Source organism: Stenella coeruleoalba (genome assembly GCF_951394435.1).
Source record: "Stenella coeruleoalba genome assembly, chromosome: 1".
In the NCBI taxonomy this organism is placed as follows: domain Eukaryota; kingdom Metazoa; phylum Chordata; class Mammalia; order Artiodactyla; family Delphinidae; genus Stenella; species Stenella coeruleoalba.
Window position 1 is genome coordinate 177,612,908 of NC_137169.1, and position 18,117 is coordinate 177,631,024.

At 43.6% G+C, this 18,117-nt stretch overlaps 1 protein-coding gene across 6 annotated transcripts in view; it reads right to left on the reverse strand.

Moving 5' to 3' along the window:
* Nucleotides 1-6,504: 6,504 nt before the first annotated feature.
* Nucleotides 6,505-18,117, reverse strand: part of AXDND1 (axonemal dynein light chain domain containing 1) — a 65,781-nt gene continuing 54,168 nt past the window's right edge. For 5 of the 6 annotated variants that reach the window (XM_079920487.1, XM_079920488.1, XM_079920484.1 and 2 more), the window contains 3 exons: nt 16,738-16,842; nt 10,817-10,899; nt 9,286-9,950 (listed from right to left, as the gene is read on the reverse strand). In XM_079920487.1, the coding sequence (XP_079776613.1) occupies nt 9,647-9,950; nt 10,817-10,899; nt 16,738-16,842 (492 nt within the window). In that variant the 3' untranslated portion in view covers nt 9,286-9,646. Of the gene's footprint in view, nt 6,895-9,285; nt 9,951-10,816; nt 10,900-16,737; nt 16,843-18,117 lie in introns of those variants that run through there. The other variant, XM_079920486.1, reaches the window with a different exon arrangement.

Genomic DNA, 18,117 nt, shown 5'->3' on the forward strand with positions numbered 1-18,117 from the left:
ATCCCAGTGTACTGGTTTATTGGAGTTAAGGTGGCATCAAGGGTTGCTGGTCACTTTTCACCCCCACATGGATGGTTCCTGATTTCAGGTTGGCAAATGTTGGCAAGAGCAATGAAGGAGGAGGTAGGGCCATGCTGGTTCAGGCATAACCAGAGGCAGGAACAGAACAATAAGTGAATGCCAGGGTAGTAATGCAACAAGGGCCTTTATGACCCTTAATAATTCCTTTTAGCAAGGTTCTTTTTGTCAAAGGCAGATTTGCCTATATATCTGAGTGTCTGTGGTATCACCCATTGGTTGGTCTCCTCTGATGTCTGTCTCTAGTCAACATTTAAATTGCTCATTACCTTGCAGAGGCACCTTCCAGATCTGCTTGAGTAGTCTACAGTAGCTTTAGGTACTTCCCAGCTGTTAAGGTAGGAGGGCTTAATGGGAAAGAATAATGGGGATAAGCTGCTATGAAACTGTGTGCTAGGTGAAAGGGTATAATGAATAGTCAAAGGCAAATTCTTCAGAGACCAGTTAGGTGAGTTGATAGTGTTGTCCACAAGGTCCTAGCAGCAGAAATCTTCTCTTGAGAACCAGGTGCTGTATTCCAACTGGTTACTGATCTTGAAATGATAGGTAGAGGACAAACTGAACAGTATTATCCAAATCTAGGATACATACTAGGGATACATACAGTTTTTCGCTGGAAATTTACAGAGTGGCAGTGTCTGAGTCAGTTCAGGCTGCTATAACAGAATTCCATAGACTGGGTGGTTTATAAACCACAGAAATTTTTTTCTTACAGCTCTGGAGCCTGGAAAGTATAAGATCAAGATGCCAGCAGATTTGGCATCTTGTGAGGGCTCACTTCCTGGTTCATAGCCAGCCGTCTTCTCACTATATCCTCACATGGCATAAAGGGGAAGAGAGTCCTTGGGGGTCTCTTTTATAAAGGCACTAGTCCCATTCACGAGGGCTCCACCATCATGACCTAATCACCTACCAAACACTAATACCATCACCTCCTAATACCATCACACTGAAAGTTAGGATTTCAACATATGAATTTGGGGGGTGGGTGGGGGGAGGACACAAACATCCAGTCTATTGCAGGCTGTAAGCTGATAAAAAGGATAACATATTCTAACTTGGTATTGGAGTACACCACAACCAAACAACATGGTTGTAAGAGTGGAACAAGTCTATGACAATGGTATTCCAGGGCATTTGGGGATTGACAGTGACTCTGGTCTAGACCTGCATTTATTGCGCAGGCATGTGACTTAAGGGCTGGTGTACTGCAGGTTGTTGGACTCCAAATCACCAGAAAGAGGTCATCCTTTTTGACAGGACTAGAACAAATAATCCTAAAATTTACATGGAACCACAAAAGACCCAGAATTGCCAAAGCAACCCTGAGAAAAAAGAACAACGCTGGTGGCATAACCCTCCCAGACTTCAGACTATACTATCAAGCTCCAGTAATCAAAACAGTGTGGTACTGACACAAAAATAGACACATAGATCAATGGAACAGGATAGAAAGCCCAGAAATAAACCCATGCACCTATGGTCAATTAACCTTCAACAAGAGAGGCAAGAATATACAATGGGGAAAAGACAGTCTCTTCAACAAGCGGTGTTGGGAAAGCTGGACAGCTACATGTAAATCAATGAAATTAGAATACTCCCTCACACCACATACAAAAATAAACTCAAAATGGTTTAAAGACCTAAACGTAAGACATGACACCATAAAACTCCTATAAGAGAATATAGGCAAAAAGTTATTTGACATAAATCATAGCAATATTTTCTTAGATCAGTCTCCCAAGGCAAAAGAAATAAAAGCAAAAATAAACAAATGGGACCTAATCGAATTTAAAAGCTTTTGCATAGCCAATGAAACCATCAACAAACTGAAGAGACAACCTATGGAATGGGAGAAAATATCTACAAATGATGAGACCAACAAGGGGTTAATAACCAAAACATTGAAACAGCTCATACAACTCAAAAAAACAGAGAGGGTCATCCTAAGGGGGCTTAGCAGGCCTACCTTAGAACTTCAAGGGCAACCCCAGCTCACCAGCATATCAGGGTAATGCTGGAGCTCTGCAGTTTGGACTCCCCTATATCTGGGAGGCCTAGCAGGTCATTCTGCCAATGCCTCTGTGTTCCATATTCTTGGAGATCATGTCTGGATGATAAAGTATGTTCCTCCTTATTAGATTGCTCCTGGCTGCTACAATGTTCTTTGGCAGAGTCTATCAGGACTGTGCAGGTTCTGATGTCCTCTAGAATTTTGGCTTGTGTGTCAATGCCATTGCTGAGTATTTGAGCTGAGCAATAAGTAGAGAATGTAGAAGTCAAATTCCTTCAAAGAGGGTTCATCAACTGCGCTTCTAGCTTTTCCTGAACTTGGGGAGGAAAAGTAGCACTGTAACTGAGAGCTTGGACTCTGCTGTCAGATATACCAGATTTGATCCAGACTCTGTAACTTATTAGATGTTTAACCTTGGACATGCAACTTATCCTGACATAAATGGGGATAAAAGTAGAACCCACCTCACAGAGTTGTTGTGACTAAATGCGATAATACACGTGAAGTGCTTAGCACAGTGCTTACATGAGGTAAATGCTCAATAAACCATGACTATTACTATATTTCTGGTTTTAGCCCAGTAGCTCTAAATGACAGTAATTGGGCTCATCCAAATGGGAGCCTGGCCTCGTATACAGGTTGTTGTCCCCATGCTTCAAAGGTAGCCCCAATGGCTAGGAGCTCCTGTCCCCAGGGTTGTTGTTCTTGGACAGAACCAGCTTAAGAGTTTGTATATGAGGTCTCCTGTATTAGAATCCTCCCCACAATATTTCAAGCATTTGTTTCAAAGGTGTAGAGCTCTTTAGCATGATAGTAAAGCAAAATCTAGACAGAAGAGAAGAGTTTCTTCTCTTGATGAGCAATAGTTCCGGCCAGAAATCAGATACACTCTTCTTTCTTACCTGGGTTTGACTATTTGGGTGGCCAGAGTGGAAAATGGGAATGGATTACCAGCTGTACCTTGTGAACTTCAGGATCTGCTGGACATCTGGGATGGAAATATCTTGTCTGCCAAAGAGCAGTTTGCCTTGGTGAGACAGATGATGGGAACTGTTAATCTTATCTTCAGACTTTCAAAATTGTTTCTCACAGCTGGCCTAGAGATAGCCTGAAGTATGCCTCTGTCAGATCAGGGGCTCATGGAACCCAACCCCTGCGAGTACAAGAGGATGCCCTCCAAACAAAAGCCACTGCAATCCAGAAAGGCATGCAGGAGCCCTTTCATCAGCCATTCCAGAACAACAGGAACACTGCCCAGGCCAAATGACATTGCTGTGTACTGGGATTGTCTAGGGAGCGTCTGGAAGGCTGCCTTCACTGGTCTTGCTCTCAGATGCACCACAGCTTTCTGAAAAGCTGTACGTGGCAGAGCCCATCTTTGAGGTCAGGGGGATTGGTGGACTTGCTCAACAGTCCTGAATAGGAGATTGTCTTGAGGCTGTGGCAGACCTGGCTGGAATGAACTCTCCATTCTCCTGAGGCAGAGGTAGAAGTCCTGATGAATTCTAGACACTGCTTCCCATCAATATGGCTACAGAGGACCTCAGCCTCAGGCACAGATAGCAAGCACTCCTGTTTTGGAGGTAGGCAGGCCCTAGGCAACAGGGCTACAGCAGTTAGACTCCTAATTTTAGAGCAGCTCCTCTGCTTCCTGTGGGGAAATGTTTGCTGGTAGGTGGCACACTTATTTAAAATTCCAGAAGTGGGCAAATAGTGCTCTAGAGATTTGGGGCCTACAAGCAGAATTCTCAGCAGTCTTTGAAAGTGAAATGCAAAATGTAGGTTCCCCAGGCAATATCAGAGTCACTGATCTCCAGCTAGGAAAGGCCAAGAACAAGAGGAAAGCCCAGTCAATGTGTGCCAGAAAGCACCTGACAAGTGACCTGACCACAGTCAAGTCAGTAGGACCATAGCAGAGGACCAGAACTCTTGGGAGAGAATCACACAGTGCCCACATGCATGGAGTTGGTCTGGGTGTGTGATGAAGAACCAGGCCTGGTGGACTGGGGACTTGCTCCAAGTTCTAGGATTCCTAAGACACTACCACCTTGGCTTCCCAGGGACGTGGACCACATCACCACTGAGACTGGGGACTGGGACCCAGTGGAGTGTGATGAGGCACCTCCAGTCAGCACGGCTGTCTGGACATCTGAACACAGGGTGGCTGCTCTCCTTCAACACAAGCACAACAGCCTCACCTGGCAGCCTCACGGACAGAGAAGTGTAGCAAGAGCTCCTCTCTCCACTCTGCTCAGGAGACCACCTCAGGGTGACCTTGAGATGTGGCAGGACTCAAGGACTGTCTAAAACTTCCCACACATCAGCTACTTGGGAAAGTGGAGGCTGCCCATGATAACTTTCAGGGAGCAGCAGTGCAGAGGTCTTCTCTGTAGCATACTTTTTTTTTTTTTTAACCACCTAACATTCATGATGCCTTCCTACCAGCCTCCTGATTCTCTTTGGGCATTTCCTTCCCCCAGACTGTGTTCTATCTTGGTGGAACAGCAGAGCAAGGTGTCCTTGCTTCCCTTTAAGGAAGCTAAAGAGATCCCTGAAGTCTTCTCACCATCCCTGGTACATCCATGGGGTGGTCTGTGACTACGAGGTAGCCTTTCTCCCTCATGGGACTTTAAGAATAATGTAAGGATGGAAGAGATGACTGGTGTTCATTTGGTGGTAGCAACTGGGTGAGATGGTGAAGCAGTTCTTGCTTCTGAAATCTAAAACTACCTCATCCTATCTGTTCCTAGCCTGATTCTTTAAGACTTTCCTTCAATCTCCTGAGCTCCCCAACGTGCTTTCAATAAATTATCCTTTCGCTTGTGGTAAGAATGGCTTTTTGTGGCTCACAACCAAACCACCCCAACTAGGTCTATGGTACCAAACATCTCATTCTAATCGTAGTGGCACCAGGCATAACTCTGACCTTTAAGACAGACTTCCACCCGATGGAGCGGACACATTCTGAGGGGCAAGACGCTCATGTTCAGGGATGGGGGCTGCTGGTTTGTATGGAAATGATGACTCATTCCTACAAAGTAGGAAATTAATTTTTTAAAAAGTAGGCTGAAATCCCACTAAAAAGCCCCAAATTTGCTAGAATCATTCAAGAATCTCTTCAGGAAAGTGAAAAGGGTAGGGCTGGCTCTGCCCCAGCAAGTGGTAACTGGAAGCACGAGCCAGTAGCCTGAGCTGTGGCTTTCAGCTGGGCCATGAGCCTAGTCAGCTGTCTGAAGAATTTCATGTTTTCTTTCCCCAGAATTAAGAAGTCATCCAGTAGGCTTAGACTGACCCCAAACATTTTTGAGACCCACCTCACAAACACTTTGATATGTGTGGGCAAAGGCAGGCCTGACCAGTGGTTGGGCTTCAACAGGGCTGAGGACTCTGGAGTCAGAGGGTTTCTGAGGTTCAAGGAGCAGGCAAAGGCCTACAGTTCCAGGAGATAAATCCAAAGGAACACCAAGTATGCAGAGCCAAAGCAGGTGCAGAAAGCTCGGAGGTGTTTGGAGCCAGGGGGAGATAAAGCAAATGCAAGTGAGCCAGGAGCAGTGAAGTAGGACGGGCCCCTGCTGAGCGACTGCCCAGATGTCCATTTGTCATTTGCAACATATTTTTGCAGCTTAGTCCATCTCTAAGCCTAGATGCATCCAGGGTCACGAACAGAGCAGACAAATGAGGCAACAAAAGTTAAAAATGGAGATTCTGGGTGAATCTTCAGCAACACTTAGCCCCTGTGAAGGAAGCCGTCTGAGCAATGGCCTGGTGGCCCATCGCCATTGTCAAACAATCCAGACACAGGTCCAGCAAGCTGGGGGCTCTGGCACCAATCAGCTCTGTGACCCTGGGGAGTCTTATACCCATTTGGGGCCTCTATTTCATTCTGAGAAATGGGGATAACAGTGTCTCCTCCACCTACTTTGCAGGGTTATTGTGAAGACCAGATAAATCTTAAGAATGCCTGAAATAAGAAATCTGAAAATGCTGCAGAAACCTAAGGGCATTATCAGGATCCTCTCTCTCTCCCTTTTTTTTTAGTTTATTTATTTTATCTATTTATTTTTGGCTGCATTAGGTCTGCGTTGCTGCACATGGGCTTTCTCTAGTTGCAGCAGGTGGGGGCTACTCTCTTCATTGTGGAGCACGGGCTCTAAGCACGCGGGCTTCAGTAATTGTAGAACGTGGGCTCAGTAGTTGTGCCTCGCCGGCTCTAGAGCATAGGCTCAGTAGTTGTGGCGCACGGGCCCAGCTGCTCCGTGGCATGTGGGATCTTCCTGGACCAGACCTCGAACCCATGTCTCCGGCATTGGGCAGGCAGACTCCTAACCACTGCACCAACAGGGAAGCCCAGGATCCTCTCTTTAAATTGAAAAAATAATGCTTTTTATTTGCCACTCTTCTCTGCAGAGTTCAAAGTCCTCAAAAAGCATTATTTTCTTGACAGAAACTGACACTTTTCATAGACTTCTGCTGGGAAATCAATTGAAGAGGCTAGAAAACCTTTGCACAGCCTATTTTTAATCTTGGAAATAAGCTAATACACCGATTCCTTACAGCCATCACTGTGACTTTTAAAGAGAAGATGTCCCTGAGTTGTCTGTCAAGGCTTTTCTGGTAGCTGTTGCAAAGGGAGTCCCTTCAATCAAGCCACAATGTCCACTCAAAAGTGCAGAGATATCTGGGGTGGGTACAGTGACAGAAGCCATGGTGAAGCCTAGTGTCCTATGTTTGCTATTTGGATTTCATCCTGTAAGTGGTTTTAGTCCGAGTTCTGGATTTAGAACTCTCCTTGCGCTGTACCTCTGAAAAGACAAAAACAATTATTGTAGTAACAATATATTTACTGAGGACTTTTAACTTTATAAAGCATTTAAAAAATTCTGTTCTGCATGAGTAAGCCCCAAGCTACAAACTATTTGCCCAAAACTTGACTCTACATTGGTTATTGGGATTGAGAATGCATTTTCTCAAAGTTTCAATGTAGTCAGTTAGTGGGTCCTGGAAAAGAGCAGTATGTGGTCAAGGAGAGAAGAGAAAGAAGAAGAATATTTCTTCCTTCCAGTACATACCCCAAGCTTGGTGGGAAAAAAAAAAATTCAAATAGAGCTAGTATCCAGAATCCTCCCAAATCCATCACTGTAGCCCTTTTGTATCTCCTGGTCCCTCCCTCCAGTGTCCCGTGCACAGACCCTACACAAGCCCCACCCTTGGGATGGGTGCAGGAGGACTTCTGCTGTCAAGCCTGCTCTCCCTGGCTGCTCCATGACACCAAGGTTCTCAACTGGAATCCTTCCAACTGGTGCTGCCACCTTCATCCCACATTTGACAGTCACCTTGTTCATACCCTGTCTTGCCCCCATTCCTAAATCATAAGCCTCACTTTGATCAGAGACTAAGCCATATTCATCTGTGTAAACTTCCCTCTCGATTCGTTTCTTCATTAATAACTCAGAACACAGTGATTTACTAATTGTTAAAAATGACATAAAACAAAAATAAACGTCTTCCTACTCTATCCAAATCTCTTTACTCAGCATTCACAAGGCTCCTACCTTTGCCATATGATTTTCCATTCCTTCACTGCACAACTATCAGGAGAGAAGTGATCTCCCCGCACTAACTCATATAAATATGACCCAGTATATGCCATATGCATGTCAGATTGCTCCAGGGGTGTCTGCATTTTTTAAAGGAGCTGCCTGCTAATTCTAAGAAATGTCTAACTTGTGGGTTTTTCGGAGAAATGTTCAGGTCACCGCATGGCATGGGGACTGCCTTGCTTAGCAGCCAGTTTCCCTAAGCTTTGGAAGGCTTCTCATCCTCTACTTTTGAGCCCCTGGCAATGACTTTGATGAAGGTGTGGAGGAGGGGAAGAGTGGCAGTAACCTAACCTTGTGTAGGTTATTGTTTGCAGGTTGGGGCCTAACTGTATATCGTTATCCTCTACTTAAAATTATTAAAACCTTTAAATTCTGGATTTAAACTAATCCCCAAGACTTTTATGGAAATGGACAAAACTAAAGTCACTCATTCCATGTTGAGGTAACCGCTCTAGTTTAACACATAGACCTTTTGTGTGGTTTGCATACAGTATTTAGTTTTCTGTAAACTGGAAAAAGTCTAGTCTCCAGATTATCAGGATAAAATTACACCACAATAGGAGAAGATACAATTTTTTTTTTTAATTCATGAAAACTCCCTCACATATATTCAGACGTAAAGCTAAAGGATTTTCACACCTGTAATGATTAACATTTTACCAGTTCAGAGTTAACAGAAGGGGAGAAAATGGGCTCACACTCCTCCTCCAACACTGATATGATATACCATAGCTGGGCCAGAGACTGTGAGGGGTTGGCTAACTTACTGCTTTTGCTGGGGGGGCATAGGTAGAGACAGGGGTGACAGAGAAAACAGAAAGTAGATATCTGCCCAGTACTACCCCTGGCACCAGGACTTGTCCTAGGAACTGACGCAGGTTGAAGATGAAAGCAAAAATCAAAAAATAGCCTCCAATATTGGGGATATTAAGAACTGCTTCAGGGCAGATTATAGATTAATTATAGGTAAGAAAATGAAGAGTTAAATTCCTTTTCCTATAGAATAAAGAAGATTATTTTCATCATAGACAATCCACTAAGTACTAAAAACTAAAGACAAAATTCCCCACAAACCTCTATCAACCAGAGACAATATATACCAATGTTTGGGCATATTTTGTTCTGGTTTTTTTTCTAGCTTTAAAATATTGTATCATATCCTGTTTCCTGCATTTGATATTTTAACATAAGAATTTCTCATGTCATTACAAATTCCTTGTAAATACCATTTTAATGGTTGTATAATATTCAGGTATTTTAACGTAGCATAATTTATTTAATCTTTCTTCCATGATTGGAAAGGTAGGTTGTTTTCATTTTTTCTTCTTAGATACAATGATACACTGAACATCTTTGTGCATTAATTTTTGTTTCTGTATTTAGGATTATTTCCTTAGACTAGATTCTCAAGAGTGAAATTATTAAGTCAAAGTATATGTGTATTTTTAAGGCATATCCATACATACACTCAAATTATTTTCTGAAAGAGCTATATCTGTCTGTCCACCCACAAGTATTATTTGTAAAACTAATTACTTTGCCCCCTCTGGCCAGCATTGTATTCTTTGCTTTTAAAAAGCTTTGCCAGGGCTTCCCTGGCGGCGCAGTGGTTGAGAGTCCACCTGCCGATGCAGGGAACGCGGGTTCATGCCCCGGTCCGGGAAGATCCCACATGCCGCAGAGCGGCTGGGCCCGTGAGCCATGGCCGCTGAGCCTGCGCGTCCGAAGCCTGTGCTCTGCAACGGGAGAGGCCACAACAGCGAGAGGCCCGCATAACGCAAAAAAAAAAAAAAAATCTTTGCCAGTTTTATAAATAAAAATTGTATCTCATGTTAGTTTATTAGTTACCATTGTTAGTCATTTGGTTTTCCTTTTTGTGACTTGTCTGAACAAGATAATTACATAATTATATGTGTGTGCATTCCTAGGAGAAGTACGAACTAGTAGATCATCACTAAAGATATTGATACTCTTCTAAAATATTTATGACCCAATCAAATTTTTGCTCATAAATACAACCTAAATAAAGCAAAATGAGAAAGCAATCCTCACCTTTCTTTGGAGATTTTGAGGCTCTTTCTACTGGCCTGATTTCTTCTTCTTCATTTTCTTCTTCTTCAGATTCCTTCTCTTTATACTTCATCAGTATTTCCTCTAGTTCTTTCTCCAGTTCTTTATTTCTTATAAGGGTATAATGAAGTTTTTCATTCACATCATCAAACTTCTCCTCTGCTTGTCTGGCTCTGCTTTCAACCTCTCTGATGTGGACAAAATCCAGAGAAACATAATAAAATGGAAAGGTTTGGAAAAGTGCCTTTCATATCTAGAAACTCATTATCCAAAAAAGGCAGTGGGATTAGAAGAATATATCTGAACAGTACAAATAAGGGAAGCAGCAGCATCAATGTTTAGCCAAGAATTGGGGGCCTAGGGGCTACTCTGGATGGTAATGTCAGAGTGCAGACATGGTGTGATTTAAGAATACAATATATTTATCATTTCTTAGTGAAATCTGACTTTTGGGTATTTGGAATTCTCCATCAATAGCCAAGGAACCCCTTTTCAGTGGTTAATCTTGGCTTCTCTTTATTGATGTGATCCAACAAACAAATAAAATAGTGTCCCTTCTTTTCCAGCACCTTTAAAACCAGATCTTACAATCAAGAAAACCAGTTTGAAGTGTGTTTCTTAATTACTAGGGCACAAGTTATATGTCTATATTCTCTTCTCGTAGCTTTCTTAGCTATTTAACTCTGTTGTCATTCCTACAATTTGGGTTATGTAACCTTCTTTCCTGCACACAATAGCTTCTCCCAGTTTCATATATTTCTCTAGTTCATCTCTTAGAAACATACTGAGTTGGATCCCTCCTAACACTCTACTCCCACCCCAGATATACACATACACACTTGACTTCCTCCATCTTCACGGTGGCTGAGGACAGATGTCCCTCCTGGAGCAGTGTAGTTCACTGTCTCTAGCAGAAGATTTGAAGATACCCATCCCACTTGTAAGGAAAAAGGAAGCAGGAGAACCAAAGGTAAGCCAAGAAGCGTGCATTTCTCAGCTAGACCTCCTGGTCAGCAATCTTTGTCTTCTTACCATTGTGGTGTCTCATACTTACATTAACTTCTCCTGCATGCGTTCAATTACAGCCATTGTTTCAAGATACCTTGGGGCCAATGTACCTTCATTAGCTGATTCTCTCTGACAAAGAAAGTAGTGCTATGAATGAACTGAGGGTCCCAAAGATAAATAGCCTCTTTCTTCAGTATGTTCTGGACCAAGCCTTCTTTTTCTACTATTCATGTTTATATAGCACATGATTAAGCACACTCTTTTTTTTTCTTTTTTGCGGTATGTGGGCCTCTCACTGTTGTGGCCTCTCCCGTTGTGGAGCACAGGCTCCGGACGTGCAGGCTCAGCGGCCATGGCTCACGGGCCCAGCCGCTCCGCGGCATGTGGGATCTTCCCGGACCGGGGCACGAACCCGTGTCCCTTGCATCGGCAGGCGGACTCTCAACCACTGCGCCACCAGGGAAGCCCTAAGCACACTCTTAATACCAAAGAAGAATAGGGATTTCCTGTGGCCAAATACCATACCAGCTTGCAAATTATTCACACTCTGGTGGACATAAATTTGATTAGAGTTGTAAAGAAGAAGCAGGGAGAACAACATCAACAGAAAGAAGCAGGGAAAGAAGAAAAGGTTTAAAAAATAAAGAGAAGGGTAAACATGTTTCTTTAAGTTAAAGATCAAGGAAAATAACTATATTTATCTTATTAATAATTTACTTCATTAAGCACATAACAAATTGCAAATTGCAAAATTCAATAAGATCTTTCAGTTCCTTAGGGAACTTCATAAATATCAAGGCAGAGAAAATATGAAAAAAATAAAACAAAACCTCTTTTACTTATTTTGACTCTATATTCCAGAAAACAAAATAAGAGGAAGACAAAAGAGAAAATTTAGAAGACAAAAACTATAAGCATATTTTAAAATGAATATTATGAGATATTTTCCTAGAACCGTGTACTTTTAAAAATCTCATTTATTCATGTTTCCCAAACAGAGGCAAGTAAAAGTTAAACCCCACCTTACAGATGGAAAGGGAGATCTAAGAGGATAGGCAGCCTGCCATAATCACAGAATGATCTAGCTGATTAAAGCAAAACCCTCATCTAGGCCTCTCCATCCTCAATCACACATTCCGTTGCACTATGCTCGCTGTTTCTAAAAGCGAACCAGCGAAAAGAAACTGTATCAAACATTTTCACTTTTACTCTAGCTCTTTTACTCTCTTCTTATTTTCCCAGTCACATATTTTCCTCTTTCTGTTTTGCTTCCCCTTTGGGCAGTTTGTTTGGGAAGTAAATGCTGTCATTGTTCAGCCTGGACCAGCAACCTGTGATGTGGCTGTGCCTATACAGCACATACTACTAATTTATTTGTTCTTTGAATCCAAAAGAAAGGCTTTCAGAGCAGAGGCATCTGGAAATGCAGTTCCACACATGATTTATATAGCTGCATGAAACAGTTTTAACTGTAGGTGGAAACCAAAGTAAACCAGGACTGTACTCTGCTAACTGTATACATTTGAGCCTTCCGACTCTCTACTAATTCAACAGATAGATATTTAGTTACAGTGTGCGAGGAAAACATCCCTCTGTTTTGACACCAGCAAGTACAGATTAATGTTCTGTGGTCCATTTCAAACCCTCCAGCAGGAAATTCCCATGGTCCAAAATGCTGGACGTTGGGTTTCTAGAATTATGGCCTCCTCTATGTATGCCAGGTGACAACCTTCCCTGCATCATCCATGTACCGACACAGATGCCTCAAGGCTTATCACAGATACTGCCTTGGGCCCTCTTCTCATATTTTGAAGCTTCCTCTGGCTTTTATGCTCTTTTACCTGCTGTATAATAGAGACAAACGTGGGCCGCACGGCTCTTGGAAGCAATCGCATTAGACCTTTCTTGTTTGTGCCAACCTGCTGTAGCTTGGAGCTAGTCTCTCTCTCTGACTCTAATTATGCCTTTGGCCTTTTTGGCTTGGTCTTCCTGAGGTTTGACTCTATTAATGGACTTTAGATTGGACTAATAGCTCTGGCTTGAGCCTATCGCAGGGAGGATCTGGCTGTAGACCCAGTTGCTTGGAATCCAACACTCAGTACTGAACTCCTAGCCAGCCACAGTGGCCCTGTCACCTTTGGACATATTTTCTGGAACCACCAATTCCAAGGACTCTTCCCTGTTGCTGTTATAAGATGGGTAAGTTAGTTACTGCTCTTAATACCTATGCCTGGGGTACATGGTATTGTGGGAGGAAAACACAGGCTTCTAAGGGCCTCCTTCAGCTTGGTGAAAAAATACTGCTGATCCCCCAAGTCTGGCCCCTACTCTCCCTTCCAAAGGAGTTCATAGGTGATCCAGCAAAATCTCCCATTTTCCTCATACTTACAACTCTTTACAGACAGCCAGGACCTATGGTTTGAAGACAGGCCTAAAAGAGATGGTTTCTAACATCTTGCTTGTTCAAGTAGCTGAGCTGTAGGCAACCCAACTCATGCAGCCAGGCGGCAGTGCTTAGGGTCCACGGTAGCTCTGAGCACTTTGGGTAGCCTCAGGGAGAGCCTGGTGAATTTAGTCACCCCATACCTCCACCATTCGGTTGCAGTGTTAGAGCTCAGCTGCTTCTCCTCCAGGGACAACTTTGGAATGAGTCCAGTTCAGAGAGGGCCACAAGGGGTGCCCTGCAACAGGATCTCAGACCTGATTAAACTGGGCTGCACCTGAAGGCAGAGCGGCCTTTCCCCAGGATGAGCAGAGGCAGAGTCAATGCTGCTTACTGGGGTCACTTGATTCACCAGTGAATCAGGCAAGTGTCAAATTGGGTATTGCCTGAAACAGGCACAGCAGGCCAAGCTTTGTACACGGTTCCTGCTTTAAGTATGGTCTTCAGGAATTCCCACAAAGTCCTAATTTCCAGCGAATTGAGGAGAGTTTGGAATAATTGATAGTTCACCCCTTCTCCTCCTAGTTATGGGGGACACTAGGGCATCAGGTAACGATATGAATGAGGCCCTGGTTTAGCAGGCCAAGCAATTAGCCTGTCCAAGGTGGTGGTGACTTACCACCACTACTCCTGTTATCACTCATATCTCAACTCCCAGAAAATCCTGTGCTGGAGTCATTTGAAGGAGGAGATACGAGGAGCAACTGGAATTCTCCATGCTCAGGTCCCTAGCCTCCCAGTGGTCTGGAGCTACTTCTCACTAGAAACCCAGGACCCAGCTATCTCTTGGCGCTCTCCTGCTCTATAACTCAGCTCCCAGAGACAAGACAAGTTATACCTGCAAACCACAAGGTTTCTGCTTCCCTATCCCTTCCTTCCTTTTCTCTTTCCTCCCCCAGTGTCAATCAAACATACTGCCTCTTGGGAGTTGTTTTCAGACCAGAAAGAGAGAGTGCCACTGCCCAGTAGGACTGGTGCCTTGGATCTGTATCCTTGCTAAATGGTTGCTTATGTTCTTAGGGCCAGAGGCTAAGTGTCTGTCAAAAAAATAAATAATTTTTTTTTTTAAATAAAGGAAAAACAAACAAGCAAACAAAAGCAAAAGAAAATTTTACAGTGAAACTTTAAACTGCCCTCAGGGAGCCCCAATGTCTTTGTGAATGGAAGAAGCACAGAGCCAAGGCCCTTCCTGCCCCATGAAGCCTGCAGTACAGTCCAAATCAAGATAGCACTTCCCCCAGCTCCGCTTCCTGCCCCGAATCTATGACCTCACAAGCCAGGTCAAGGACTCTCCATTCTCTGGGTACCAACATCTCCAAAGATCAACCTTGTCTTCACTTGCCTAGCACAATTAGGGGCCCTCTGTTTGAGTACCTCGTGATCCCTTTCTACCTGTCCAGTGGTCCGGCCACCATCCCATAGGATGAATGTGATTCTTCTTTACCTCCAGGAACTTGCAAGTACATCTGGATGGCATCTTAGTCTACTCCCCAGGTCTTATGGTCAATGAGAACCTGGACAGTTTGGTCTTCAGTGATCTATAGTAGAACATTAGCAACTTTTCAAAGCCTAGAGATAGACTTTCTGGGCCCCATCGTCCTCAGGTGAGCTAGCCACATAGCACCACACTGTTCCAGATGGAATTCTGGCATCCTGGAGCAGAAGTCCCACACCACCAAAGACAAGCACCACACCCTCCGTTTTGCCCCAGGCTACAGGTTCCTATTTTCCTGTCAGCTTCCTGACTCACTCTGGACCTGACCCTGATGCCTTGCCAGGATAGCATAGCAGGGTTTTCACCTCAGGGGAGCAAATCTGGGGCAGGAGGGCTTTGGGTGGGACTCCTGGGGGGTTCTCAAATAGTAAAGTGCTACCCTTTACCTGCCTTTTTTTAATATGTCTCATGACATTGCATTTGCATTGCTTACCCTTACCTCTTTGCCTCAGAGTCTTAACGACTGACATATTAACATATCATTTTAGAAACTTGTTGAAAACGCATTATTTTGGGAGAATGTGATCGTAGCCTCCCCCCACCCCCATGTACCACTCTAACTCCAATGTTGGCAGCTCCTGCCTGACTCTCCACATGGTATCTCCCAGTTCTTCCTCCCAGAGTTGGAGTCTATTTCCTACAACCTCCCTGGACATACATCCCTGCAATCTGCCTCTACTTTGGACCATGCTGCCACTTTAGTGATCTAGCTGCCATCCACCAGGACCCTCACCACAGCTCCTCACCCCGACATGCACCAGTGCCTATTCAGATGCGTCAGACTCCTAGCAATGAAATGGTTCTTAACTTTGGGGTTGAGAAATTTGATGATGTCTATGGATTTCTGGCACATACCCCTCTTCCCCAAGAAAATGCACAGTATGAAAACACATACAAAATGGTGCATACCATTTCAGGGGATTAGTGGGATGAAGCCCACCAGAGACTCCTAAAGTCATGGCATCCTGTACAGAGAGATACCAATCTAGAGCTGACTTCAGTGTGAATGGTCTTAGAACATTTGTGAAGGAATTTTAAATCTGCTTTCCTACTGAGTTTCCATAGCTACTGTCTAAAGGTTTCCAATTTCCCAATAATTCTTGTGGTATCCTCTCATCACAGTTATCAACAGAGCCTGCTGAATGAATATATTTAAAACTTGGTCAAATACTGACCAAGACATTGTTAAGTTAAGGAAAGGGATGAAATGCTGATTTTAAAGTGAGGTTTAGGACTTCCCTGGTGGCACAGTGGTTAAGAATCCGCCTGCCAATGCAGGGGACACGGGTTCAAGCCCTGGTCCAAGAAGATCCCACATGCCACAGAGCAACTAAGCCCGAGCGTCACAACTACTGAGCCTGTGCTCTAGGGCCCACGAGCCACAACTACTGAAGCCCGAGCACCTAGAACCTGTGCTCTGCAACAAGAGAAGCCACCGCAATGAGAATCCCACACACCGCAAGGAAGAGTTGGCCCTGCTCACCGCAACTAGAGAAAGTCTGAGAGCAGCAACGAAGACCCAACACAGCAAAAAATAAAATAAATAATTAATTAATTTAAAAAATAAAATAAAATGAGGTTTAAAGAAGAGAATGAAAAGTTTTTATAAAGTTAAGGTGAACAAATGAGTTTTTCCAAGGATGATGCTGGGAGAAAAAAATATCTGGAAAATATATTATTCAGGAGTTCCCTTGGAAAAGCTAAAAGTTATGTTAGATCCGTATCATTTTTACAAATGTTAAATTTCCTAGTTTTTTTTTTTTTTTTTTTTTTTTTTTTTTGCACTATGCGGGCCTCTCACCGCTGTGGCCTCTCCCGCCGCGGAGCACAGGCTCCGGACGCGCAGGCCCAGCGGCCACGGCCCACGGGCCCAGCCACTCCGCGGCACGCGGGATCCTCCCGGACCGGGGCGCGAACCCGCATCCCCCGCATCGGCAGGCGGACTCCCAACCACTGCACCACCAGGGAAGCCCTCCTAGTTATTTTTTTCTCTAGTTTTGAATTTCCTAGTTGAGTTTCAGCTACATACCCAAGAAGGCAATACATCTGTTCCAAACAGAGGTTGGGAATGGACATTTCCGTCTACTCCAATGACTCGAATGAGTTTTTCCTTCTCTGTAGATGTTGAAGGTTTCTAGGGCACAGAAATACCACAGACGTGTTAGTGAGCTGGTGTGTGACACAGTGGCCTGGCAAGTTGCCTGGCACCATGTCTGAAGCTTTCGTTTTCCATTTGCTTTAATCATTCAACAAGCATTTTTGAAGACTTACAGGAAACACTGTGGGAGAAATTAGTGGGGATGGGGAAATGGGGACAAGGAGAGATAACAGAAAAACAAAAAGGATTTCTTCCGGATCTCAGGAACTCACAGAACAGTGGGAGAGATAAGCAATAAAATAATTATGGTCTACATGATTACTTTTAGCATAGCATATTCCGAGAGCTATGTGCACCCAGAAAAGGGCCCTGCATTGTCTAGACACTCAGGGATTTTTTTACAGAGAAAATGATATTTGAATAGGAGTTTGTAAAATAGAGAGAAAAGGGCCTGAACTAAGGCCACAGAAGAAGGGAAGGAGGGGATTTGAAAGGTATGACAGATTTAGTGGCCAAAAAATAATGTTTTCCATTTATTTTGCCTTTTATATGCCAAGCACTGTACCAGAAGTAAAACAGAAGATGCTGGTGAAAAGAGGCTTCGGTGTTATAGAATATTTTTGTTCTGTTGTACTGCATGTAGAGTGAGTAGAGGATCTATGTCACAGCCTGGGGTCATGCCAACATTTAAACTACTCACAGAAGAAACACCCCAGGGAAGTAAGTTAAGACAAAATGGAGAGTGATCATGAGTTCTGAAAGCTAAAGACAATAGTAGTCCACCCAGGAATTAGCAAGGGCTCTTATGCCAGACTGAACTAGGTTTGAATGCTGGTTCTGCAATTTATAGCTATATGATTTTCAGTAAGTCAGTCAACCTTTCTGAGCTTCAGTTTTCTTATCTGTAAAATGGGGGCAATAATATTTACCTTGAGGTTGTGTTGTATAGATAAGAGTTAACATGTGCAAAGCATATAGGTCATGGTAGGCACACCATTAACAGTAGTTACCATTGTATTTTCATTACTATTATTATTACAGATGCCCCAAGAAGGGTTGTTTTTACTACTAATGCCACAGCAGGGGTGGAGACAGGATAAGGAGAAGAGAGGTGTGGATGGCCTGGGGGGAGTGAGAAAAGGCAGCTCAGAATGGGAGCTGAAGAAGTGGAGACAAGGAGTTTAAACAACTATTTGAAAAATATGGCAATGAAGGGATAAAGAAACAGCATCAGGGTGAGAGGTAGACTGTGTAGTTAACAGTACTATAGGTGAATGAGGCTAGTGAGAAATGGCTGAATTTAGAAAGGAA